At 48.9% G+C, this 25,919-nt stretch overlaps 2 protein-coding genes across 3 annotated transcripts in view; one reads left to right on the top strand and one right to left on the bottom strand.

Annotated features, from left to right (window-relative positions):
* The first annotated feature begins 10,985 nt into the window (after window positions 1–10,985).
* On the top strand, window positions 10,986–12,360 carry LOC120955744 (probable GDP-L-fucose synthase). The gene is made up of 4 exons (XM_040376861.2): window positions 10,986–11,291; window positions 11,362–11,605; window positions 11,664–11,888; window positions 11,952–12,360. Exons 1-4 carry the CDS (start codon window positions 11,164–11,166, stop codon window positions 12,324–12,326), a joined length of 972 nt encoding a protein of 323 aa, XP_040232795.2. The 5' UTR covers window positions 10,986–11,163; the 3' UTR covers window positions 12,327–12,360.
* Window positions 12,361–12,387: 27 nt separating this feature from the next.
* LOC120955743 (inactive serine protease scarface) overlaps window positions 12,388–25,919 on the bottom strand; it is a 32,246-nt gene continuing 18,714 nt past the window's right edge. The window contains exons 5-9 of one of the 2 annotated variants that reach the window (XM_040376860.2): window positions 15,885–15,977; window positions 14,829–15,545; window positions 14,178–14,332; window positions 13,832–14,109; window positions 12,388–13,758 (exon numbers count right to left, since the gene is read on the bottom strand). In XM_040376860.2, the coding sequence (XP_040232794.2) occupies window positions 13,343–13,758; window positions 13,832–14,109; window positions 14,178–14,332; window positions 14,829–15,545; window positions 15,885–15,977 (1,659 nt within the window). In that variant the 3' untranslated portion in view covers window positions 12,388–13,342. Of the gene's footprint in view, window positions 13,759–13,831; window positions 14,110–14,177; window positions 14,333–14,828; window positions 15,978–25,919 lie in introns of both variants that reach the window. The other variant, XM_040376859.2, reaches the window with a different exon arrangement.

Here is a 25,919-nt window from a genome sequence, read left to right as displayed (position 1 = left end):
CCGATTACGATCAAAATAAAATCAAAAACCCCGTACGGAAGATCCATTGCAACAATTATAAACGAATTAATTTCACCGCATATGAATGAGGAAATGCAAACGGTCCGACACAATGAACAGAAGGAATCCAGGTACCGGGCTGAGAGAGAAGCAGAGATGGAGTGAAATTATAATGTGAGCATTAAAACAACACCACTGCCACAACCATTGCCCGGTACAAAACAAAAAATGAAACATTCCTGCCGCTAAGCGCACACCCTTTAGCCAGGAGACAAATATTTTCCCAGCTTTAGTCCACGGTGCTGCTCCCCCAGGGTTGCTGTTAAGAAAGAAATGAACGAAACAACGACACAAGCGCGACACCCCAGCCGCATCCCGTTTGAGTGTATGTCTCTCTCTCTCTCTCTCTCTTTCGCTCTCATACAGACGGCACACGGACGTTCCGGACGCACAAATCTGATTACGATATGATCGAGAACCGTTCCTAAATGGGAATCACTTTATCACCGAAAGACCGCACTTTCCACCGAGCGGAGCAGGGAACGGGCAGGGACACATGCACACATACATGAGGTTGGTGTGGGAGGGGGGGGTTGCCATACACCCGAACGTGTGGAACGCTTTCGTTCCGGAGCGTAAAATCTTGATAAAACGATTACGCGCCGGTTTGTCACTTTGCCACCCGGCGATCGAATTTATCTGTCACATCGATTCGATCGTGCGCGGAACCGTTCGGACCACACCGAGGCATCGAAGAATTACACATACACACACATACATACAGGGACACAGAAGGAGAGGGCGGGGTCATGCTGTACCATACCATCTGCCACCACGATTGCGCGAAGCGACGATCATCAGTCGTTTGCGTTGGGTTCCGTTTGTTTTAATGACATCGCAAATTAAACGACAGCAACGCTGGCGAAAGCGACGAACCTTCAAGAGCGGGGTGAAAATTATAAGATAAAACCCAACGATTTACCGAAAAGCCAACATTCACACACAGACACAAATCCGTTCTTCGGAGAGTAATGGACAAGCGGATGATTAAAAGGGAAAAATCAAACACGGCCAGAGAATTGAAACGGTAACGGAAGATAAATAGCTTTTCTCCCACATTTCCCCGTGGTCGTATGTATGTGTGTGTGTGTGGGTGTGTGTATTTTCTGAATATTATATAATCATTCAGACACTTAGTGCTCGACCGCCCTCGACGACTCAAGTGCACACGATCGACGCGGGACCACGCACAAACCAGAAATATCCTACCATACCGGTCCAACGCCCAAATCCAACGCCTTTCCTTCACGCCGCTTGCCTCTTCATCTTATCTTAGGCCCGGTACGCACCAAAAAGCATACCCCAAAAAGGCTAAACTATGGGTCCGTGTGTGTGTGTGTGTGTGTGTTTCGTACGGTTTCATACATGTGTCCATTTATAAATTGCATCGATAAATCACGCAGTACGACGACGACGACGACGATTGCTGGACACTTTCGAGACACCTTCGCAGCCGACCTCGTCCTCGTCAGCGTCCTGACGTCCGTATACAAAACCCTGGTTGACCGATTCCCGATCGGCCGGGTCGGGTTTTTTGTTTTATACGGCGTTTGCTTTCACTTGCTGTGCGTTGAGGGGGTTTTGTTTGGTCGTGTTGGTTGCTTGCACGGTACTCAACAGTTGATTGAGAACGGGTACTGCGACTGCGCAAGTGATCGATTGAGATGTTGACGGTTGCGTCGGTCTGATTTGCAGTTGCTGTGTTTTTGTATAGATTTGATAATATTACAACGAATTTCCAACGCAAAATATCTGCTCTCCACATCATAGAGTTGAGGCAAATTATTCGAAAAACGGTATGAACATAATGTTTTATGATCCACTTGATTACTTTCAATGCTCTAAAAATGCGTCTCTTTGGGCTGCTTTATCATTTAAGGCAACGATCGAACGCGTACATCAAATTTTATAACCCAAAACCGCTCAAAACCATAAAACTTTTCCTAAATAATACGTTACATTTTCTTTGTCATTTATCCTTTTCACACAGACATATCCTGTTGCGACTTAAAAGAAGACTTCAAAACCGGATACACGATCGATATCGCTAGCATCAAACACGAATGATGACCATATTTGACGTACGAAAAATGGCTCCAGTGTTCCAGAAGGCACAAAAAGGGCATTGATCTCTCTGTTGCTTCTAGATCAATATGCATCGATACGGAGGGCGTATATTATGCGGCCTCTCGGGGTTGAATGGATGGGCCCGGTAGGACCCGAAATATGTCAAAAATCATTTTAAACGTAGCCGAAAGCGAACATTCAAAATATGAAACGTTATTATTGTAAGGTTTTTCGCTTTTCGGGAATAAAATTTCCTTTAAAGCGACGAACCGCACCAAGGACCTCTTCGCTGGCATGGAAAAGCTGACCGATCGATATTCATCCATAGCCCGGGGAGTACATTGCAGTTCGGGCTTTCGCCCCATGCTGACCACCCGAGCCCGAGAATCCATCCGTCAGGCTCATGGAACAGCCCGCAGCTTAATATTTATATTTCTACCCCGAAATTACTTTATACGTCACCGGGCCGGGTCTTATCACAAACTGCGCCCAAGTGCAGGCTGCTACTTGCCGGATGGTTTCAGTTTGCAAATTACAGCGCGCGGTCCCCCGGTTGGTAGTCCGGTGATCGGTAGCAACCGAACCCATCACGTACCGTGTGTGTGTGTGTGTGCGGTTCCCCGAGCGGATATCAGATATCGGAATGGTACCGCCGAGTGGTGTGCCCGTGCCGGTCCTGTGTCGATCGCGGATTGCTTCCGGCACTGATCGGGCGGCCCCGATAACCGATCGGTTTTACTCGACATTCTACACCCGCAAGACGCTCGCTCGCTCGCTCAAACTCAGCAGCCATCAATCTTCGGCCACGGGACCAGCAAATAAAACATCACATCCTGCAACGCTTGGCCTCAGCAGTTCCAGCGAAGCAACACCTCCCAGCCACCCCCGTTCGCAGGCAGCGATACCACCCCGGCGTGATGGACACGGATGGACAGTTTCGGGATGTTATGGGGCTGTAAATTATGAAACCGGTCCCGGGCACTGCCGGGGCCTCAGATAATCTACAGCCGCATTTTGCGCACGGAAAAGGGAACCTGTGCGCGCGAAACCTGTGCGATCGATTTCGGATCGATAGACCATAATTATGGGCTACACGGGTACGGCTCCGGGGTTGAAAGAATGGATCGGGTTGAGGGATGGCTGGAGAAATGGTTCGTGGCAGGCTCGATAGAACGGCCGCGGAGCCGACCAACCAGGGAGACGTCGTTCACATTACAAACGATCTGCAAGTAAAACAAAACACAAGAATAACATCACCATCGTAAAACGATCAACGGTGACATGTTACCGGGGGTTGTTCCGTTTGCTCGAATTTAGGTCTTGCGGAGTGGGAAACGCGTTTTATGGATGTGAGTGTTTGTGTGTGTGGTTTGGGATGATTTTGGCATGACATCTTTCGCATGGGTCAGGTGATCGCTCTACGTATCATGGGAATTTGCTCTTGAAGAGGCATTTGTTTTAATTTTGCAATTTTTTTGTGTGTTGGTTCTGGTAACATTAGAATGAAAATACTTTATAGCAAAAGACTATACAAGAATTATAGCAAATTAATAAGTATGGATGTACTTAGATGAGTTATTTAGTACGATAGGGTGTGGGAAACATTATGAGAACATAGAAAAGAACTAAAAGGAAATAAAAATAGAAGATACTAATAAGTTACAAAGCATGTTTAACACTAAAACTTACACCTACACTCCACTAACGATAAAAGCACACATTTGTATGCTATAAAACTCACCCGTAAGTACAACACATCACTCAGATACGAACACAACAGCCCAGGTGTGGACAAGCATGTGTATTTTTCCGGTTCTTCTCGGCTCAGCGACGAAAAACTAAGCTCCACTTCTCAACACAAGAATGCAGCAACTGTGTGTGCGCGTGTACATGGACAAACTAGACAACACAACACAGTGCCGGATCCCAAAAATAGCAAGAGAGCGCCCAGAACGGAGCAGATTAAATCTGTGAACATGCCAGATACAAAACGATAGAAACGGTTTTGCGATCGTTTGTACTTTTGCCGCTGCCGGTGGACTGTTTCACGTCACCGTACGAACAGTCGTAACAATAAAAGCAAAACAACCTCTTGGCTCGATTGAGACCCGGTTGCTGGGAGGGCTTGCGACGGTGCGGGAAGAAGATTCTGGAGCCTAGACGCGGTGGGGCAGAAGAGGGGCGGGAGGTGAACCCAGATCCGAAACACAAATCTTGATGTGTCGTATTTTTGATGGCAATCAATCTGTTTCTAGGCGTAGGATTAGTACCGGTTTCAGCCAAAAAAACCCGTCGCTTGCGCCTGCCTGTCTCCCTCCAAGATTCTTCCTCCAACCTGCTTCACCGACCGACAGCGCGCAAGTTGCCCATTAAATCATCTGATTACAATGAAACGCTTGACAGCGAAGCGTATCATCGGCCCTCCAATGGATAAGTCCGGTTTCCCGGTCTGTTCTATCCACTCTTTCCCCCTTTCTCGATCGCCCATTCCCTCTCAATAGCGGCAGTTGACCATTTTATTGTGTGCCGTTTTGCAAACCCATCACAATGCGATCGATCGTGATCGATCGCCAATCGGTCGCGCGATCGACTGCGCGCTCAATATGGGCGACGGTCCATCCGGTGCGCAATCAGCACCACACTCGTTAGCGGCGACTGAGGCGACGACGGCGACGACGACGACTGGCTCACTCTGCCCCAGAACCCGCCCGATTCGTATCTGCAAAATCAATCGTGCTTCATTTGAGAGTGATCATTACGGCCACACAATTGCATGGAAGCTGCGGAGGTTATGCGCGTGAGCGATCGAGTGATTGCTCAATGGTGAGCATTGTTTTAAACGTTTGTCTTACAGGGCACGATCGATAATTGGTGGAGGAAATGTGCAGTAAAGCGGTGCTTTAGTTTAATGTAGGGAGAAGTACAGCTTTTCCTTTGGAACGGCAAACACATTTCAAGCTAATACACGATTCGACACCGTTGAAAGCCACTTCCCGGCCTGCAATAGAACGCAAACCGCTGGCCACCCCGCAGCGCAAGATGGCAATCTCGCCCCACACAGCTGCGTAACGCGGCCGACCCCGGGGTCCAAACCGGGTAATGAACGACCGGAAAATGAGCTGCATTCTGCCATAAATCAAACAAACGCCCGCTCTTAGCGAATCAGCTCACGCGCTCACTCACCCGCCGCCAGGAGTCGCAGCAGCCGCCCTCCCCGGGTTACGGTCACGTACCGATTCCAAATGGTTGGAAAATTTATTCCACAAGCCTGCGCTTCGCCTGTAGGTCAGTCGAAGCCTTTCGGACATCGTATTTCAAAACCTGCTCAAAATGAACCAAGTGCGCTCTCATCCCGCCACCCTCCTTCCCCGGCCTTTTGTCGGCAAACACACAAATACGGTGGAGTTTGGCGCTTTTCGGAAGCCCGCTTCTGCTCCGTTTGATGTGGTGACGTAAAGGTGGCAAGGATTTGGCAACAAGAACAGTTTCCCGCAGCACACGCAGCGTACACACAGCCACGGTGGGCCACCGCAAAGTCACACACACACGCAGCAGGAAGTCCGACAGAGTGTCGAACGGCAGAGCCACATCGCCGCGGCCACCCGATTAAATATTCTACCCAAGCTCGATTCGTCTCAGAAGAACCCCAAAGGCTGGTGGACTGGGGTGGAAAAATCTCACCAGACACACACACACAGAGACGCTGCACAAAAAAAGAGAACCCGCTGATAAGCTGCTCCAGGGCCGGCGAATGTGGCACGACACGTTTAAGTCTAATTTACGATAATAACATTTAAAACATTTGATTTACGACGACGGCCCCGGTCGGTTTCGGGCCACGGAACGGTTTCGGTAGCAGGTAGCGCTGCCCGGGCCGTGTTGCCTGCCGGGTCACAAAACGGAACACGGTCGGAAAGTCTATTCGGTACGGATCATAAACCGGGATGATTGTTTTTGCTGCCCCTGTCCGCCACTGCGCCCGGGATGGGTTTTAATGTCTTTGCCGCCGTACAAACAGGAGTGAGAATGGGGAGGTCCGCGATCGATTTCTCCAATCTCGGGCTGTGCTTGCGGGAGGGGAGGGCAACATAAATGTCATAGCCAGCCGAGTGCCGCTGCGGTGCCACTTCTCTCATACGGAATGCTCCCGCGGGGTCGAGCTGAAGCTGAGCCGCTATTTGCACAACGCTTGAAACGCTTGCCGCCGGGACGCTGGGTTCCCCCCGATGGCCTGCCAATCATATTTCATTGCAAAACACGGCTGCGGCTTGTTAATCCGTTTCTTGCCGTGGGGTCGCCACCGGTGGAACTTTCACTGCACCGTGCGAAAGTGAAACGGTCAACCTTTTCCCTGCCAGCCCGGCCTGCGCGTCGAAAAGGGCTAAACGACACATTTGCCATTGCTAATGTTGCTGCGATGAACGCTTTTTATGAGTTTGATTAATGAATATTTTGAAGCCTCATTGAACGTAGCTGAAGCGATGAAAAAGGTTATGAATGTCTATTTATGTATAGGCTTTCATCAAGAGTTGCTTTAAGATAAGGAAACGATGACTCTGGGTACAGTAAGGACTAAGTAATTGAACCTAGTTTTTGAAGCTGACATCTATTTCTTAGTCTTTTGTTCATTTGATCTCATACAAATGCTCTCTTCTACTCCATTGAATGAACTTCCATCGTCTGTTCGATCAATCTGCAGTAACTTCCTCGTCCTACATCCGCAATCTCACTTACCATCGTTATCGCCACCGAGACGGCCGCTGTCATCGTCCTCATCAACGTCGTCTCCCTAACAGTGCTCTATTCCACCCTTGCTCTCACCATTCATACCGCCCTGGTGAAATATGATGACAGTTCTTGAACAGCGGACGGAACGGAAAGGAAGCAAACGGGCAACTTCGCACAACCAACAGCAGCAGTAAAGTCGATCACTTCTCCCTTGCCGCAGCTAGACCAACGCTTGTCTATTTCGGGAAAGGATTGCCCGAGTAAGATAGTAGATAGTCCGAGGCGCCTAGCTTCTATTATCTGCCATCCTATAACAAAAAGGGGGAAACGCTAGGGCGAAAGCGAAAGTACGCATTAAACGCTCCAAAGGAGAGGGTGACCGGCCAGAGAGACCTTTGCCAACCGATGACCGATGACCATGCGCGAAATTTATGACACGCGATCGGGCATCAGCCATCAGCAGAAACGGAACACTCTCCCTTTTTGGGGTGGGTAGATCTCGGTAGATCCCTCTTTGCAAGCAAACTCCGCTCCGGCGCAGAAGGTTCCGTTGATGGGTCACGCGATCAGCAGGTAAGTAAAGGATCGCTCCGTGAAATACTAATCCCACCGTCAGCCTTCGTCACCGTTCGTCTTCACAGGCTTTCAAGGCAAAGCAGACGACGACCGTATTCCGTAGTGTTGGACTTGGGCGGTTGCGAAACATACCGGCTCCGGTGCAGCCCACACGCTTCGCAAGCTCCGAAATTTGAGCCCAATTCGCGATCGTGTGGAAAGTAAAATCTCATCCCCGTTTCCCCCTGTTGCGGGAGAGGACACAATGACGGATGGCAATAGGGTATTCATTGTGGAAAGGGGTCGTCGTTGGCAACATCAGCAGCAGGGACACTGGAGTTAAAGAGCGGTTGGCGTTCGCTACTTTCAATTCCAGCCTAAATTATTTCATCCATCCGTCGGTTCGCTCCGGGCCGGGTTTTGTAGCCAGATTACGTGACCGCGGTAATAGGGTGCGAGATGGATGGAATCAATCGTTAGCCCGTTTTGTTGAGGGAGTGTACCTACCGGATCGGGTCGTTGTGTTTTAAGTTCATTCCGACTGTTGCGCCATCAATCGTCATCGAGCTAGGGATGGGATGGTTTGCATTTTGAGGTCGATTGTTTGAATTGCGATGATCGAAATGAAGATCTTAATGAACGATTGGAAGGCTGGAATGATTCATAGTTTGGATGGCGTAATAACGCTGAGATGGAATTAAATATACAAGGTATGACATTCAGTGATTGAATTATGCAACGTTTTGCTACATTTCACTATTTATATTTGTCATTTTAAAAGCTATTTTAACTAACGTATACACTAAAATCAATACTCCAATGCGAATTGCTTTCATTCCCTTAGACTTAAGCATAAATCAACCTCCAATCAACAGTTTCGTCTCTGCTATAAGCGCGATCATTTCCCGTGATGAATATACATCCTTTCTAATCACATCATCCATACAACATAAAGTAAGATATTCTTCATCAACACCGGCCTCCTCCACAACCGCACACTCTGTTCGCCGCTGTCGTTACATTACACCCATGATTCATGCGTGGCAAAGATCGTGTCCAGACCGTGTGTCCCAGGCCAAATCCTAGCAAACGCGTCTAGCGCAACGCGGCACTAACTTAATAAATACAAATTCCCTCATCACTCACCCGATTAAGCATCGTGGCGGCACCGTGGAGGGTCTTTTTTGTAGACCAAACTCACACCATCCATTCTGTGTACCCTTCAACACCACACTTTGGAGGGACGTACGGCGATACGGCAGCGCTCTCAGCACTCTGCTCCTCAGTACACCGGGAAGGAGACGGTACTTTACGGAAGCCGCCCGCGATCACCTCCGCAACGGAGCTGTGGAGCCTTGTTCTTTATCTTCCTATTTTGTAAAAAAAAGAGATAGAGAGAGAAGAGAGAAAACAGTAATTGAATTAAACCCTAACTAACGATGGGGCCGTAAAAACAGAAATTGAAATTTAGCACCCATTCAAATCATAATCAAAACGCATTTTGCATCCCCTCGGCCAATCCCGTCATAAATTTTACGCTTCACACATCACGCGTCCTTGCCAGTGTGTGTTCCCTTTCGTCCTTTCTTTTGGACACCGAGCAGCCAGCAGGATGACCCCACGAAGCTGAAGAATGAAGGCATAAATTACACCTTTATTTAGCACGTTGTTGCAGATGGTCCATTCGCTGGAAGGACCGACCGAACGGGTGTCTCCCTCGATGGTCGGGAGCGCCACACCCATCTAGAGGAAGGAAGGAAGAGATGGCATGCGTGTGGGGCATCTTATCCCGGAGACCATTGTTATTAATGTTGATTATTTGTTAATCGTCTAGGTGGCGCAAGCGAAGGCCCTGCGTTGGGGCGATAGTTCATTTTAATATGCTACATCTTACAGACCGGAATCGAAACGGTATAGATCAATTGTCCACAAGGTCTGTCTTGGAGATTTCCCGCTCACGCGTAATCCAGCCTGCCCCCTTCCCATCGCACCCCGATCACAATCGGTCACTTATTCACTTTCCATTAAGAAAAGAACAACAAGCGACGAACCCAAGGAAACGGGAACGCCACTCCATATGGGCTGTGGTGCGTTGGTAATGAGATGGAAAGGAACTCGCCATTTCGCATTGCCATATTTGCCGCCGCCACCGCTGGACCAGTACTGGTGGCCTCACATTAGCTCGCCGCGCGTATGCTACTTCGGCGTGAAACTACTTCGTTACCGGCCCTGGTGACACCTCTTCGCGCGGGCACAGCGAGTGTAGGCCGCCTTGCTCTTATCTGCCAAAGCGTTATTACCATTGCCCAGTACTCTCCCAGTACTCTCGTGCCGAGTAAATCACCCAACCAACTCGTGCTCGCTGCGTGACGTTCAACTGTTGGGGGAGAGCACGGGTCCATGGGCCGGGTGGTATAAATCGGCCGCACTTCGCTCTACCTCCGAGGTGTTATTTACATGTCCCTGAGCGGCTTATTAGGACATTTCAGACTACGCCTGCAGAATTTACCTCAACCGGAGCGAGATAGGGCGCGGAAATGGATTGTATACTCTCTCTCTCTCTCTATCGCTCGCTCGCGTATTGTTGCATTTCCATTTCGTTTCACACTTCGTGAACTATCCTGAAATATGAGCGCAATAACAATGCAAGCTCTGTGCTGGTGCGTGCGCGTACCTTAATCTCGCACCCTATACGGGGGTTAAAGTCAGGGAAGACGAAGGGATTAGTCCCGGGAAGGTTGTGTGAGGCTCTAAAAATGGTGCACATTAATGGGATATGACGATCGGTTGATCGCTGTGCGCCGTCAAAGGATCAAATGGTAGGTTTGTTTGACTGTCGCCACCCAGGGGTAGACGTCGATCGGTTTAAGTAGTGCAGGTCTGTATGTAGATGAAGGCTAGTCGTTTTAGCGGACAATATGAAAGTCGTTATTGGCAGAAACGGTATACAACTCGAGGCCGATTAGTACAACCGTCAAAACCATAGTAAAAGATCATTGGGGTTGGTTTCAAATATTTTCTGCTCCGGGGGAAACAATTAAACATCAATTAGTAGGGCTGAACCACTCAACGTTGTTGTAATATAATAGTAACGAAGAGTATACGTAGAATTTTCCTTATTAATCACTTCGTTAAAGATTTAGACAGTTGGTTAAATAGATGAAAAAGTTAGCTCGGGAACACTTTAATCCAAACTGCACACTAGCGCCTTCTCGTCATCATGTTGTTACGGACAATACTCGAACTATGAATGGTTGTTGTCTCGGATGGCTTAAATATTTTTATAACATGATCTAAAATATTTTTTATGCTAGAATCAAATGATATTAAAATTCATAAGAAGTGTATCCCAACAAACCAATGTGTTCGACATTCAACCTACAGATATCCCAAAGTCATCTGAATAAAGGCATTTTCATTGGCAAAATTTATTAAATATCACAAATTCACCTCTAGTCCCTTTTCAACACGGTCTAACTCTCTTGGTTTCTCCATTTTATAGCATGCTAATCTGCCTACTATAAAACACCCATTGTCAACAAGCATTTTGTTAGTTGGGCCAATGTTTACATTTTGGGCCCGGTTGACGTGTCAAATTGTTGCAAAACAGAAAGCAAAATCCATTAGAATATTGTTACAAACTCTTTTTTTAGTGTTTTACGCTGTTTGTTATGTTTGTGTGCCGGTTTTAAACTAAGCCAAGATTCGTTTACATCATTCGCCTTTGTAATACTCTTTTACCGGTCCGAAGAAATGAGTAAAGTGGTGCTAGTAACGGGTGGAACCGGGCTGATAGGAAAGGCCATCGAAACGGTGATAAAGGAGGAAAATCCGGCAGATGAGCGATGGATTTTTGTCGGCTCGAAAGATGCGAATCTAACGTAAGTTATGCTAACAGTTTGTCGGCAAAAGTGCAAGTTTCTCTCTAATAACAATCTTCTCCTTCTGCAGCGACTTGGCAGCAACGAGGGAAATGTTCCAGAAACATCAACCAACGCATGTGGTCCACCTGGCAGCGATGGTCGGCGGATTGTTCCACAACATGAGCAATAATTTAGATTTCTTTCGCAAAAACATGCTAATCAATGATAACATACTGCTGCTCAGCCACGAGCTGAAGGTGAAGAAGGTCGTATCGTGCCTGTCGACCTGCATCTTCCCCGATAAAACCTCTTATCCCATTGATGAAACTATGGTTAGTAAGGTTGCCAACACATGCAAGGAAGAATGGTCTCATTTTAATCTGCTTTTAGATACACAATGGACCGCCGCACGATTCGAATTTCGGCTACAGCCACGCCAAGCGTATGATCGACGTGCTGAACCGCGCCTACAACCAGCAGTACGGCGACATGTTCACTTCAGTAGTGCCTTGCAACGTATTTGGACCGCACGATAACTTTGTGCCGGGTGTAAGCCACGTGATTCCCGGCATGATCCATCGACTGCATGAACTAATGTTTGTTAAAAACCCCGACGTGAGTATGCGATGATGTCGCCTCAAATCGAAACACTTCTTCTGATTCTTTCCTCATTTGTAGGAACCGCAAGAAAGCAAATCCTTCTCCGTGTACGGAACGGGTAAGCCTCTCCGGCAGTTTATCTACTCGCTGGATCTAGCCAAACTTTTCATCTGGGTGCTGCGCGACTACAACAGCGTCGAGCCGATCATCCTTTCCGTTGACGAATCGGCCGAAGTATCGATCGCTCAACTGGCTGAATCACTTGCCAAAGCGTTCGATTTCAAAGGGAAGCTCGAGTTCGACACCACCAAAGCGGACGGTCAGTACAAGAAGACGGCCTCCAATGCGAAGCTAAGGAAGCACCTGCCCAACTTTAAGTTTACCGACTTTGACGTTGCTATCAAGGATACCGTGCAGTGGTACATTGCCAACTACGAGAAAGCGAGGAAGTGAATAAACAGAACAGAACAGAAGAGTCATCATGATACGAATTTTGCAATGAAAGACAGTTGAATTATTTCCTAAAAACGATGAAAGCTTACAATATTTATTATGTACAGGTAATTAAATAATATTACAGATGTAAAAAGATAGTAACGCCCACGTGGTGCTTCGCGCTCCAACGCCCGGTCACGGTGTGGCTGGTGCGCCATTCTGCCAGTTTAGTGTGCGTGTTTGCGAGACGTTGCTGGAGCGCACCGGAGTATGATCCTAGGTGCTCCAGAGTCCTCACTTTAGTGATGTGCTTCAATACCGCGTGTAGCCACGTGTTTGCGTGTGTCATGTGTTGCTATGGTGATGACGATTAACTTGATCTGTGGATACGAGCGCTACTAAGTTGTTTAAGAAAATCCAGCAGTTCACTACAGGCTAATGGTGAGTAGTGTTGGCCACCGAAAGACACATCGTGTGATGCTCTGGCGCACACAGCAACACACCCGACACCCGGGCTTTGAACGTGGAGCACGAGTTGGGGACGAGTTGGGGACGTGTTGGGTGAAGATGGTGAAGATTAAAGTGTTTTGTTGTGTTGTGGGAAAATTGGTTTGAACATCCATTTGGATCCCTTCTTCCTCTCTCGGGGGGGTCCGTGTGTTTTCATCTCGATGGTGTAAAATGAAGGGGGACAAGATTCACTTAACGCCTAAGTGTAGCACCACCCGGGAAAGGTGTGTGTGTATATGTGTGTGGTTGTGTACTGGTTGTTCTAGTGTAATGTGTAAATGGGCGTGTAATAATGATGCTGATTGGTGGTACGTTACGTGTGAAATGGTATGTAATGCTGAACGGATTGCTCGATGCCGAGAAAGATCCACCATAATCCTCTTGCTCTACTTTCAGGGACCTTCCACGGAGCTTCCAGTTCATGTGTGTTGTGTGTGTTTTTATATTCGTGTACTATCACTGGATGTTGATTAGTTGGTGTAGGTGCTTTGTTCTGCCGTGTCTTCGACTCTGTCCGGTGCGCCTTAAAACGGTGGCAGGTACTTATTGTTATAGGCCGGGCCCTGGGTGGACTGCAGCTGTACCCGCGACACCTGTGGACTGTTGGCCGCGGTCTGATAGTTCGGCACCGGCGTGATGAACTGGTTCGGGTTCTTCAGCGCCTGCTTGATCCACTGCACATCGATGTTCGAGAACGAAACGATCTGATCCGGCCGGTTGCAACCGTTGTCGGCCGAGTACACGCCCTTCAGGTAGTAGGTACCGCTCGTATCGGCACAGGCCAGCGCACTGCCCACATCGACCTCACAGGCGTCGCCGGACGGTCGGCCACAGATGTGCGACTCCGGTGCGAAACCGTTGCGCTGCAGCTGGCTTTGGCTTTCCGCTTCCGACAGCAGCGAGATCGACATCTGTTGCATCAGAGCGTTTTGGATGTGAACTGTGGGAGAGAGAGAGCATGTTAGTATTAGTCACGATAATCTCGCTTGATTGCCACCTTCATCAACACTTACTCTTAAGCACTTCCTTGCCCCAGCCCGTGGTAACGCAGTTCTCGTACGAAGCGCTCGGCACCACGTCGTTCTCATCCAGACAGATCGAGCCGATGTGCGTGTCGAACTTCAGGCGGTCCTCCAGCACCAGCATGGCGACGTCGTAGTTCAGCGTGGTCGGATTGTACGCTGGATGGTACACGATGTCCTTGACGCGCACGATCTGGAATGTCTTTGGTTCTGCGTCGACTCCCAGGCGCCATTCGCCTCCCTTGATCTGGATCGTTCGTGGATTCAGTCTGCAGTGGAAAGAGGCAAGCGGGTGAATGTTTGGAACATCTGCAGGAAGTTTGATGAGTGATCTTACCCATAGACACAGTTGGCCGCCGTTACGACGGTGTTATCCGAAATGATGGCTCCTCCGCACAGCAGCGACTTGTTCGTCTCCAGCAGCACCATCGCCTGCCACGGGAACTCGCCGAATCCGGTTCCAAGAGGTCCTGCCCCGCGTGGCTGTGTGTTCTGTAACGTCCAAAGCCAAAGATCATCAATAACACAGAATAATCACAATTTAAAGCACACAAATAAGACATCAAGATGGCTATTAGCTGACCTACTCCTCCGGTTCAAGACCTATCAAACAGGCGATCATATTGGATTGGCATTTAGAATCAATTTTACGACCTCTCCGATGGCTCTCTGGGTGAAAACCTAAACCAAGACGCAGTTGATATACGACCAGGTAATCCAGAGGTCTTCCATTTCGCTGCGATGCATTAGCATATTATTATGATCGGGTCGGCGGAGGATCACCGAAAGCTCACAGATTCTTTTATGACGCTCATAAATCCATTGACCTGCACCGTCACCTGCTATGTCAAACGGTGTGTCTACAAGATCCCCCTCCAAAAAAGGGCCTCATTTCGGAGTGACATTGATGTTCAGTCGCGATCGTTGGATTACCCCTTCTGATGATCATAATTCATAGGTCGCACACACACACGGAGCTCATACTTACATAGTTTCTCGGTGCACACTGCTGTGGCTTAGCGAACGTGCTCTCCGAACGCTGGTTCTGGAACGGGCGGAAGCGCGTGTTGCCACTGTTGGTAAACTGTAGCCCGGCCGGTGCCGCGTTCACCCGCTGGCCGACGGTCGACTGGAAGGAAGCGGACGCCGTTACGCCCCGATCGTACTGCGACTTCGACTGTGTGACTGAGGCCGTCTGGCTGACAAACTGGTTCGGTGCAAACGATTGTGTGGACGTTACCTGCGACGGGGACGCCTGAATCGGCTCGCCCGGACGACGTCCATTGCCGTTTCCATTGCCATTACCAACCGCGTTACCGTTGCCATTGCCATTGGTCGGTTTGTACGAACCGTCGTCGAAGCCGAGAATCTCCGGATTGTACTGACCGAGCTGACCGACCGGCCACGGGTCCACGTAGTCCGGATCGCGGCAGCAAACGCCGGTAAAGCCGCGCTCCAGGTTGCGGCACGGCGTGACCGGCACGCGGAACAGCTTCTGCTCCTCCGTCAGCACGACGGGCGTCTTGGAGATGACGCCGGTCGACGAGCAGTACTCCTCCTCGGTACAGTTCATCGCAGCGGAGCAGCCTACCGGCGGCAGTGGCGGCGGCGCCTCCGGACCCTGCGGGCGCGGCGGCTGGAACGGGCGCTGGGTCGTCGGCCGGATCACGACCGGCGTGTCGTTGGCCGGGTTCGGGATCTCGTCCTGTGGAGGTCTGATCTTGTTAGGGTCGTCATTGGACGGGGCCGGCACCTCCTCCCTGGGTGGAATGTACTCCTCGCCGCGGAACGGTGCACGCGTGGTGGTCGGTGGGGGGAAGTAGCGCGTCGTCGTCGGGGGCGGCACGTACCGGGTGGTGGTCGGTGGCGGTACGTAGCGCGTAGTGGTCGGCGGTGGGACGTAGCGTGTGGTGGTGGGTGGCGGTACATAGCGTGTTGTGGTGGGCGGTGGGCGAGGTGTGGTGGGTGGTGGTGGTGGGGGTGCAGTTTGAATGTTTGTGACGGTGTTTTGACCCTCCGGTGGGAGGTACTGATTTTCCGGTACCTTAACGACGTAACCCTCGTTGGTCAGGACGGTCGATTGGGACAGCAGCGACTGCTGCTTGCAGCATACTTCCGGTGCGTAACATTCGCCAGTCTGTTGGAGGGGAGAAGAAAAGAGCACAACAAGAATTGTGTGTGGTGAGTTGGGATGTCCATCAAGCAGGTCGATGGGTGGCAATGTTTGGTCAAAACGTTCAAGAACACCACATACACATGGGGTGCATGGGTGGGGGGCATCCCCGCTAGGAACTGTCATCGGCCGTGAGCAAATTGATTCATAAGTATAGCTCCCCGAGCGGGGACCATCTGGCACGACGGTCCGGTCACCACAGTACCCGATCAATCAATTTCGCAAACACTTTTGTCCACATTAATCATCCCCCAGTGGCCTTCGGTGAAGCGGTGGAGGACGCGCAGCCTAGAATTCGTTGTCTAAACGTGGCGCAGATTGTTTTTTTTCGCTGCCCTTCTTCTTCAGTTTCGCACCGAAGATGAATGGGGCTTGGCAATCAGTTTATGGATGGATTAACGATGGCTTTAAGCCGAAGCGTTCGTTCTTTAGCAGCATCCACAGCACAGCTGTTGATCATCATCCACTCAATCCATTGGAAGTCGCCGGAAGTCTCCTAACGTGTACGTGTCCAAAATTGGAGATGGCCAGCTAATGGCGACGGCGCGATCTTCGCCACTCGTGCCCATAAACCCCAAGCGGAGCGGCTAAGCCGAAACGTGCATAATTAATTGCTACTAGCCTTACACACTTGCCCGGTGCGCGCTCTGCTGCTGCCGATGGTGGTCATGTTGCGGTGGCCTTTGCCTCCAAGCTGAATTAAGACAACGCGGAGACGTGCTTGCGGAGTTGCAGTAGCCCGCATTCGGCATCGGCTGTAACGACCGACAATTTTTAATTCCATCTTCCACCATTTTTGCGGGGCCAGCGAAGGGGCCTGTCAGATGTCAGACTGTCATAAAGGGTTACCGTGACATACCGAAACACAGTATGGCCAGGATAGGACAAGTGTATCCAAGATGTCAGCTCCACTTTCGTCCACAACCGCCACATGCAAACTCTTATCAGCGCGAAACATTTCGTAATCCTTCGCTCTTTGCCCAACAAACCCCCTCACCCGTTCAGCGAACCGTTTTGCACCGTTTGGGTTGACCCGTCCTTTCCAGGAGGGTTCCTGATCCTGATTGGCCAGTTCACCAGGCGATGGAGAAAAAAACGGAACGAAACAAAAGCGAAGCTCAACCGAAAAACAAACCGGCCCAATCCCGGATGTAGCCCCCGTCGCGGGTGACTTGGGTGGCTTGGGTAGGTAGGTCAGAGTCAGGAGCGTGCGCATAATCGCGACGTCGACCCGATCGTTTCGGCTGGATTCTTTTGCTTTTCCCTTTCGGTCACGGTTTTGCATGAGCGGGAGTTCGGTGCGTGTGTGTGTATGGCTTACTTTTTTCTCCTCTCTCTCCCTCTCTTGGCCGAGCAGTATTGCCCACTTTTTTTACATAATCCCGATTGAGTCGATTGAGTCAGCATAGTTTCAGTGGTGCAAAATACCAGCAACAGTGGCGGGAATGGGAAGGAAAGGAAAAGGCAAGCAAAAACGCGGGCTCGCGATCACGATCAGCAAATAAATGATCGTCCACTGGAGCTGGAGAGGTTTGGGGTGAGCCGCCATACCGGTATCGAACGGTGTCATCCCATCCCCGCTCGACCAAAAGGAGCCGGGGGAAGAGGGGGTCCGGAGTCATCCGACCCGCTTTCGATGGGTCATCGATTTTGTGTAATAGAAAAATATTGACCCATTTCAAGTGCGGCCGATCACACAAAGCAGCTGCCAGGGGGATGTAAGCACACAGCCTCCAGCACATGAGGTGCGTGCCGCAGGCCAACCGGTAGCCACTGTCAATGTTTGGCGAGACAAATCGCTATACAAACGGGCCAATTCGTCAAACAAAGGGAGAGCACGTGGAACGCGGCAAAGATCAATATTTGATTGGCGCTGTGATTGGCGGGCCCAGGGAAACTGTCAAATACTTCCCCCGTTTTAAAGGCACGCTTGGGTCGAGTTGATCGATCGGTATCTGATCTATTGGGAGTCTTTTTTGTGGTTTTAAGCAGAGAAACTCAAGGGGAATTCCTAGATTCTCTACGACGAAGCGCTGCTAAAGAGCTTTTGAGATTATTGCCAAATACCAAAAAAAGACTGTTGTTAAGCTTGTGCGCTTCTACATCCTGGTTTCGGTCTGGAAGGCGCAAGATCCGTGTTATCGAAACCACCACTGAGCCACTGAGCTGATGTATGCAAATCGTATGCTAATCGCTGGCCATTTATTTGATCGCTTAGAAAGTGTGGAAGGGCTAGAAGAAGCGACCAACGCAATGGTAGAACGGTTTGTCGTAAAAAAAAATGCCCAAAGCCAGCTGAGGAGAGGAAAAAAACTACAGCACACAACAAATCATCAACATCTGCGTGAATTCTTGATCTTAAAGGGACATCGGAGAGCCGCGGCCAGATCCGGGTGCTGTCTTCCGTTCGTTCTGGCAGGGTGAAACATAAAACCCTCGGCTGCTCGGGGGGAATTTATGACAATCCGCATCCGTGTATCCACCGACGGCGACCGCGACCGCGAATCGTGTACAACATTTGCCAATATGGTTATGATGTGCTCAAATTAAGCCACACGGGGTCGATCCTGGGCAGTGCGGAGGAGATGGTGCTGGGGCTTTCGCGTAAAACCATTTGCCATTGACACAGTTGCGTGCAGACCGTAAACAAATGTCAACCGCCAGAACGGAACACACACAATCAGTTGACAGCATCGGCAGCCCTTTTTGTGCGCAAGGGCTAGGAGACGATCCGCTGCTGCTGCTTTGATTTACGGACCGGCAACCACAAGGGAGCTTGCCGTTTTTACCGCTGATTGACGGGCGTGACAGAAGAATCGCCCCCGACTCGAGTAGGAGTTGTACCATTCGAGCAACATTAAACATGAATACGGCGAACAGCTGTGTGGCAGGATGCTGGGGGACATTCTGAGCCAGCACCGCCGCCACGCGAAAGATTTATTGGACAGATTGGTTCTTGACCGTTTCGTGTGCTACGGGCGAGGGGGGGGGGGGGGGGGGGAACCGAGAAAAAAAGAGCGCATGCAGGTTCGTCGCCACATTTCGGTTGAAGTGATCTTCGAACTCGACGCGTACGACGGGTTGCTACTGCTGGAGCGTCACACGCGTGTTAGGCGTCTCATCTTCAACGATAGCGCTGAGTGTTGTTGTTTTGCTGCCATGAAACACAACACGAAGGACAATATAAAAAAAAAAAAACGAAACGAAAACAGTAAAAAAAACCCGCGCTACATAAACATGACTTTCCTCGGTAGTGGCGGTTGGAGGAAAGAAAGACAGAGAGGTTGCCAAAGAGAACATTAAAAAAACAACATTCATCAAAACATCTCGCCACAAGCGCTTCACTCTTCGGTGGGCGAACGTCACTGGCAGCGGCTGGCTGCGACAACCGTCCGCCTGCCGTACCATTAGAGGAAGCAAATTAGAGACGAGTACATCGCACGACCCAACCAGCTGGCGTTTCGAGGTGGGCTGGTGAAGAAGACGAGAAAAAAAGGGCAACCATAAATTTGACCACCGACACGCTGACACCTTCAGCACCTGACCTTGTGCATACCGTGCTCGGGTAGCAGACTTTTGTGTGTGTGAGTGTGTGGTTAATAAAGTGCATCCGAAACAACAACCCATTAGAAAAAAGGTGGGTTTCAAGGTTCGTCGCTTGCGCGCTTGCACGGGTTTTAATGAGCAGTTGCCAGACAACTGGAAGTTGCGTGATAAATCTTGCTTTAAATTCCGTACTTTCAGTGACGGGGGGAGATGCTCAAATTACACAGGAATGTTATGTAGCATTGGACGAAAAGGTTTTGCCTATCTTTTAACAGCTACACGACTCTTTCACCTCTCGCCAGTAAATCACATTCAATTAGGAGTTGTAAAGCAAGCGGCACGCTAAGCTTTCCATTTTAAAACGCACCACCTCGGTTTTCTTTCTAAGCAGCGCGTTCCTGCGATCGCGATTTGAAAACATTCAATTAACCACCCACGATGGTGGCGCCAAAGTAAACGATCGCCGCAGCCCGAAAAGTCGCACTAGACAGCTTATCGATCAATCTCTCTCCGTTTGTAAACGCCTCCTTTTTCAGGCGGAGAACAGTTTATGAGCAATAAAAAAGGAATAAAAACTAAATCTAGAGCACCACCCAGCCCGGGGAAAGGAAAGGGATCATAAAGTGGGCTGTGAAATTTGCGATCGCCATTTAAAAAAACGTTGCCAAATCACACCGAAAACGACCAATTCAGGGTCCTCTTGGTAACACAACAACATTTGAACAGGGAGCTTAACCTCTAGCAAATATGTTTCTTCTCGTCTAGAGCCTCGGACAACTAATTTGCAACCATTATGGCCCGCTCTTTCTAGTCGGCCCCTTCATTTTCTCTACTGTAATTTAATTAACGTTGTTTGTTTAGGAATCTAGCAACAAATTAAGCGTTTTACTGGCCGGCTAGGAACCCGTTTACGGTCACGGCACTGGCAGCACGCTGCCCATTGGCACCTTCGGCGGAATTGTTGGGAATGCGTTGTTGTTTGTTGATACTAGCAGCTAATCAAAGGTCGACGATCGCATTTGATGCTTACTATCAACAACGAAACCGTGTTTGTTTTCCTCCTTCAGGCCATCAGCGCACAACCTTGTGGCATTTCATTGCCACAATGGAGGCGCATGATGATTCATTCGGGCATGCAGCATTCCAACACCGTTGCAAGGAGCCGTCTGGAGTGAACCGTTTAAAGTGCGTTTCTGATTTATGTCGTCTCGTGCAAATGGGGTGCAAATAAAAACCTGCTGATAGCAACATTGTCTCCGTTTGCCAAACTGGCCCAGAGCTTTGCGAACGAGTGTGCAATTTACCAGTTGTTGCATAAGCATAGACTCCTTTTTTCGGTTGCTCCATGGGCTGGGTGGTGATAACTTATCACTATCACTTAACCCACATGCATTCAAGGTGGGGAAGGGAGCGAAAAATGCAACCATAACGACCCATAAGGAAACAGTTCCCTCTTTTCGGGCTTGTTTTTTTCTCTCCATGTTTTTTTTAAATGCTCCATCGTTAACGCATTGAAATCAGTGAAAAGGAAGTTACACGAGCTGGAATGCAACGAGCTCCAAGCTCCTCCGCACACAAACACACAAAAAAGGCAGACAAAATCGAAAGCAAACCCATGATCACCTGTTGCGGAGACACCAAAAACCGGGACGGAGCGTGAATTCTTCATGCCAACCCGCTCCCGAACTCCCGGCTCTCTCCCCCTGTGAGGGACAAACCGGTTCCCTCCACCAGCTCGGCCGGTGCCGCTGGGGAGGAAATCAAAAACTCGAAACACGGCACGGCACGAACAGAAAAAAAACCCTGGCAAAAGACAACAGCAAAGATTTGTGAGTGTGTTGTGACAGCAGCCAAGCGTCCTCCCTTGCATATATGCGGAAAGGGAAGATGAAAAGCAAAAACATCATACAAAAAAGAGAACACGAGCAGAAAGAAAAACCTGCCAAAAAACCGCATTCTTCGTGCCCGGTCATGTGTCACCCGCGGGAGGACCAATTTGTGAATTGGATAAGACCCATCCGCCCGGTTCGTTAACTGCACCACCCTCCCTTCACCCATCCAAGGACCAGCTTATCAACCGAATTGTTCCGCTTCCCCGATATAGTGCCCCAAAACGGCTTAATAACTCAGCGATGAACGCTACGTAATTGTGGTTCTTGCGGGCCCGCTCCACATTGGACCATGTTGTGTGCCCTCGAGGCGATCGCTCTTGTTTTGTACCGCGCGAGGTAATATTTTTCTGTATCAAAGCAAACTCCTTAAAAAAAAAAGTTGGGGAGACCAAAACAATTACACACCGTGTGCGTCGGGTCGCGCATTGACATAACGCGCTGGTAATTTATGTGCATTTCCCTTGTGGCAAAGGGCTGCGGTTGGATGAGGGCAGGACTTGCTGATAACTGTGCGGTAAGGTTTCGTTTTTACTTTTTTTTGTGAGGAGATCGATTCGAACGACAGTGAAATTTATAGGTTTTTTAATATGTCAATCGAATAGCATCCGTCTTGGACGAGTTGGAAAGGTCATGTCACTTGGGAGGATAACGTAAGCCAGTGACAGCAATCGTATGCTGTAAGAATGGGCCAACTGTCAGAGAACATGCTGAAGGATAATCGATGCTTTTTGGTTGATGACGCAACGAGAAGTCACCAGTTTTCGTTATTACGCGACCAATTAGATTTATGTATTCATAATGATCCTACAACAAACTCCTACCTAATGAGGTCCACGATGCATTCTTCAAACGGTTTCCCAATTCGGTCATAGTTTCCTCGCCTCGTTAACAAACATCTCGCATTCTGAAGCACGTACCAAACACGTCGATTGCATCTTCCCCAAACAGTGAGTCATTACCGTTGCCCGAATTGAGCAATCAAATCATTGACGGAAGCACCCAATTTACGTGGGATTAGCGTACTTTCTGGCATCTCCTTTCACACTTTTATTCAGATCTCTTTTTGATGCCGTCTGCTCCTCCTCCTCCTCCTGCTTCAAGCACATTGTTCGCCAATTTAACCTTGTTTAGACACGACCGAGCGCGTGCTTCGTGCGCGTAGGCGGCATACCTAATGAACCTTCTGGTCGGAGGTGTTCGACACAAGGCGCCTCTGAACACGGCAAGCCCGTCTCGTGCAGCGCTCGAGGGACGGTGGGAGCCCATCCGCTTAATGGGTTGCGTCGCACTAGCGCACTAGCCGACTGCTGCGCTTAGCTGGCTCATCTGTGAGCTGGTTCACATTTTCGGTGTGACATTCAAACCATTCGTCCCCCCCCCCTGTACGATGTACGATATTAGTTTACCCTTAATATGAGCGGTAATGGTTTTGCGCTGTCAGCGGTGAAGATTTGTCACCGGCACCGTTTTCATTTGCTTCTTCATGCTTCTCCTACCGAACCTCCTATGTAGGAATGTCAAGTCCGCTCTAATCGTACCCCAGTGGTCCGAAAAACCGGTTCCAAACGGGCAAAAGTAAAACAGTTTACAGAGAGGTCAGCCTGGTGCAGCATGAAGTGTGAAAAAGTGTGCCAAAAATATTGTCCCATTTTTTGTTTGCCTATTGCTCTAGCACCACCGTACGTTTTGCACAAAAATCGCACATTTTTATCGTAGTTTTGCTTTCGTTTACTTTACCCCGCTCGTAAACCCTCTCCTGAAGCGCGGAATAATAAATCGTTTGCACTTTGGCACAATCTTTCGAAATGATCGATAGCGACGCGCTCGTCACTTGAGCGCTCGGTCAAGTCTTCTGTTTGCTCGGCTGCTGACGGTCAATGCTATGTACCGATCGTCTGCGTGTATGATGTGAACCGTTCCGCTCTTCGGTGCACCCTGTCCCTTGAACGCACAGACTTTGCGTTTGCGGAAGCTAACAACGTAAGCCGCATGGAATAGGTGTGAATTTGATCGGCAAACAGCACACACACATACGCAGCTTCCAGCCGGGCTTGTTTTGAATGCTTTGCAAACTTCTTTTATCTGGTTTTATGTACTCTTCCTTTCTTGCTATTGTACAGTAAAGGGACAAATAACGTTAGGATGTTATCATACGAATGGTAAACGAAACCATCAGAACAAAGGATTAGTTTGTTCAAACTTGGCCGTCCGAAGCGACACAATCGTCAATCGGCATAAAATTAAATTCCTCATTAAGTGCTTAGCTATCAAATTCGTTCGACAAATAATGAACGCATTTCGGAAGGCACATTCCAATCGTGTTCGAAGGGCTTTGCAACCCTTTCGGATAGGGCTTACGGTGCGAAACCATCCCCACACACACACACACACTCACACAAGCAGCATTTTGAATGAGATGGTAAACTGATTTGCTACGAAAAAGGAAGGAAAATCAAGTATCATCTTATTTGAATATTCATTCGAAACGCTTGATTAGCGATTCAAGAACGGACCGAAAGCCCGAGCCCTTGCTTCATTATTTGCTCGTAAAACTGATCGACGATCTTTCACATGTTTTGGGCGAGCAAATTCGGACTGGGGGACGACGCGGATCGTGAAAGGTTTTTTTTTTAATGTACGAATCGAATCAAGAGGAAGTCCTTCGGATTGGATCACCATCGACTAATTATCGACCTAACAAGACATTCCATCAAATATTGTGTTTGGATGTGTTGGTGAGAATGATCCCAAACTAAAAACGTTTTCTAGATGGATCGTTGAGAACAAGCTTTTTGAAAGAGAAACTTGTTGATGAAAAAGCCACAAGAGTATGTGTAACCCTTTAACGGAATGCGATAAAAGGTACATTTTCCCATCGAAATAACCGACCAAAGGAAATCGTGCCCGTGAGAAACTACACTCACACATTGACTGCAAACTGCAAAGATGCACAAAAGGGTGGCTCTCTGACCATCCCCCGTACGTCATTAATTCGACATGCGCATTGTCTTGTACGGTGTGTACTTAATTAACTGATTAGAATCTGCACTCCATCAGCACCGAGCGTGTCGTTTCGCGCGGGTTCCGTGGGCAATCAAGGGTGATGCCGCGTGGTGCTATGAAGCGGGCAACCCTTCGCCGCCCACCGACACAATAGCTACCATTCGCCGTCAAGCGAATCTCCCATCGATTATGGTGAAGCTTTGCGGTGGCCGGTAGAAAAAACGACTTCCAAGCGCTTCCAACGAATTCGCGATACGATCGTATAGAGAATCGATTGCAAACGGCCGATAGCGATCGATACGGAAGGCTTCGGGAGGCGGAATGTAGCATCCTAGTGCAACAAAGTCATCGAGCCACGCGTTCAGGTGTCGATCAAAGGTGCTGGACGTGGCAGGCTCCTAATTACATCCTTTAGGGATGGCTTAGTAGGCATTAATTTGCAGGCTGCGGGGTTAATGGGTTTGGTGTGATCATTGATGATGTTTTAGAAACAATTGAAGGAAGGAAAAACACGTAAGCTTTCGTGTAAACCTTACAAAGAAACAATTTGTATGAATGCTCAATTTCTATAAAAAAAACCTTAGATTTCAATGCCGGAAAAGATACAAAAGTGCATTATTTATCCAAATAACTATTTTTATGTTTGCTTGGTCGAGAACAAAGTGCGTGGAGCAATTGATTTATAATTGCATTCTATTTGCATGCGTTTGCGCAGTGCGTAAGGCTCATTACTTATCAATCAATGAAGAATGATGCATTTACAGACGCACATGCAGCTTCATTGCAGCGTTTCACTACCCTTCCCGCCTGTCGATTGTGTATGATGGGAAGCTTGATTAATGGCACCGTCGATCGCTGGTTTCATTATGCAACGCGATCATGACCTGTGAAACGAACGCCACCCGCCAACGAACATCGAACAATAAGCTCGCAAAAAAAACAACAACATTTCGAGCAATTTGAACCCGTGCGTACGTTTGTCGTTCAAAAATGGTTCCTATTGCTCCTAGAGAAAAGCAACACAAAAACCTACCTTAACAGGAGGAGAGCAATAAAGTCGTAATCAGTTTTGGAATTCGGTCAGCAAGCCGTAAATGACACACAAACGCAGGATGGTGTGAACGGAGCACAAAACAACAACAAAAGGTGCAGCTTATTTCACCAATCTCCGATCGATCGCGAAACCAACCCGGCAATCGGTTATAATTAGTCCCTGGTCATCATTTGCATAATTTGATCACGCGTTCGCTTTCCCGATTCGCGTCCCCGACCGGCAGCCGGCTAGCAAATGCGATGTGGCTAATCCGAGGATAAAGCGTCGAACCTTATAGCACAACAGGGGAGGATAAAGCGTTACAGCGCATGGGAAACGGTTTCGAGTATGCAATATAATACACCTTTTTATACTGATTTTTAAAGCGACACGTTACGTAACAGTTCAAAGATTTGTCAACGTTCGGCATCG

Source organism: Anopheles coluzzii, chromosome 3 (assembly GCF_943734685.1).
Source record: "Anopheles coluzzii chromosome 3, AcolN3, whole genome shotgun sequence".
NCBI lineage: Eukaryota > Metazoa > Arthropoda > Insecta > Diptera > Culicidae > Anopheles > Anopheles coluzzii.
The sequence above is the reverse complement of the archived record's forward strand: the minus strand, read 5'-3'. Positions and strand labels throughout refer to the sequence as shown.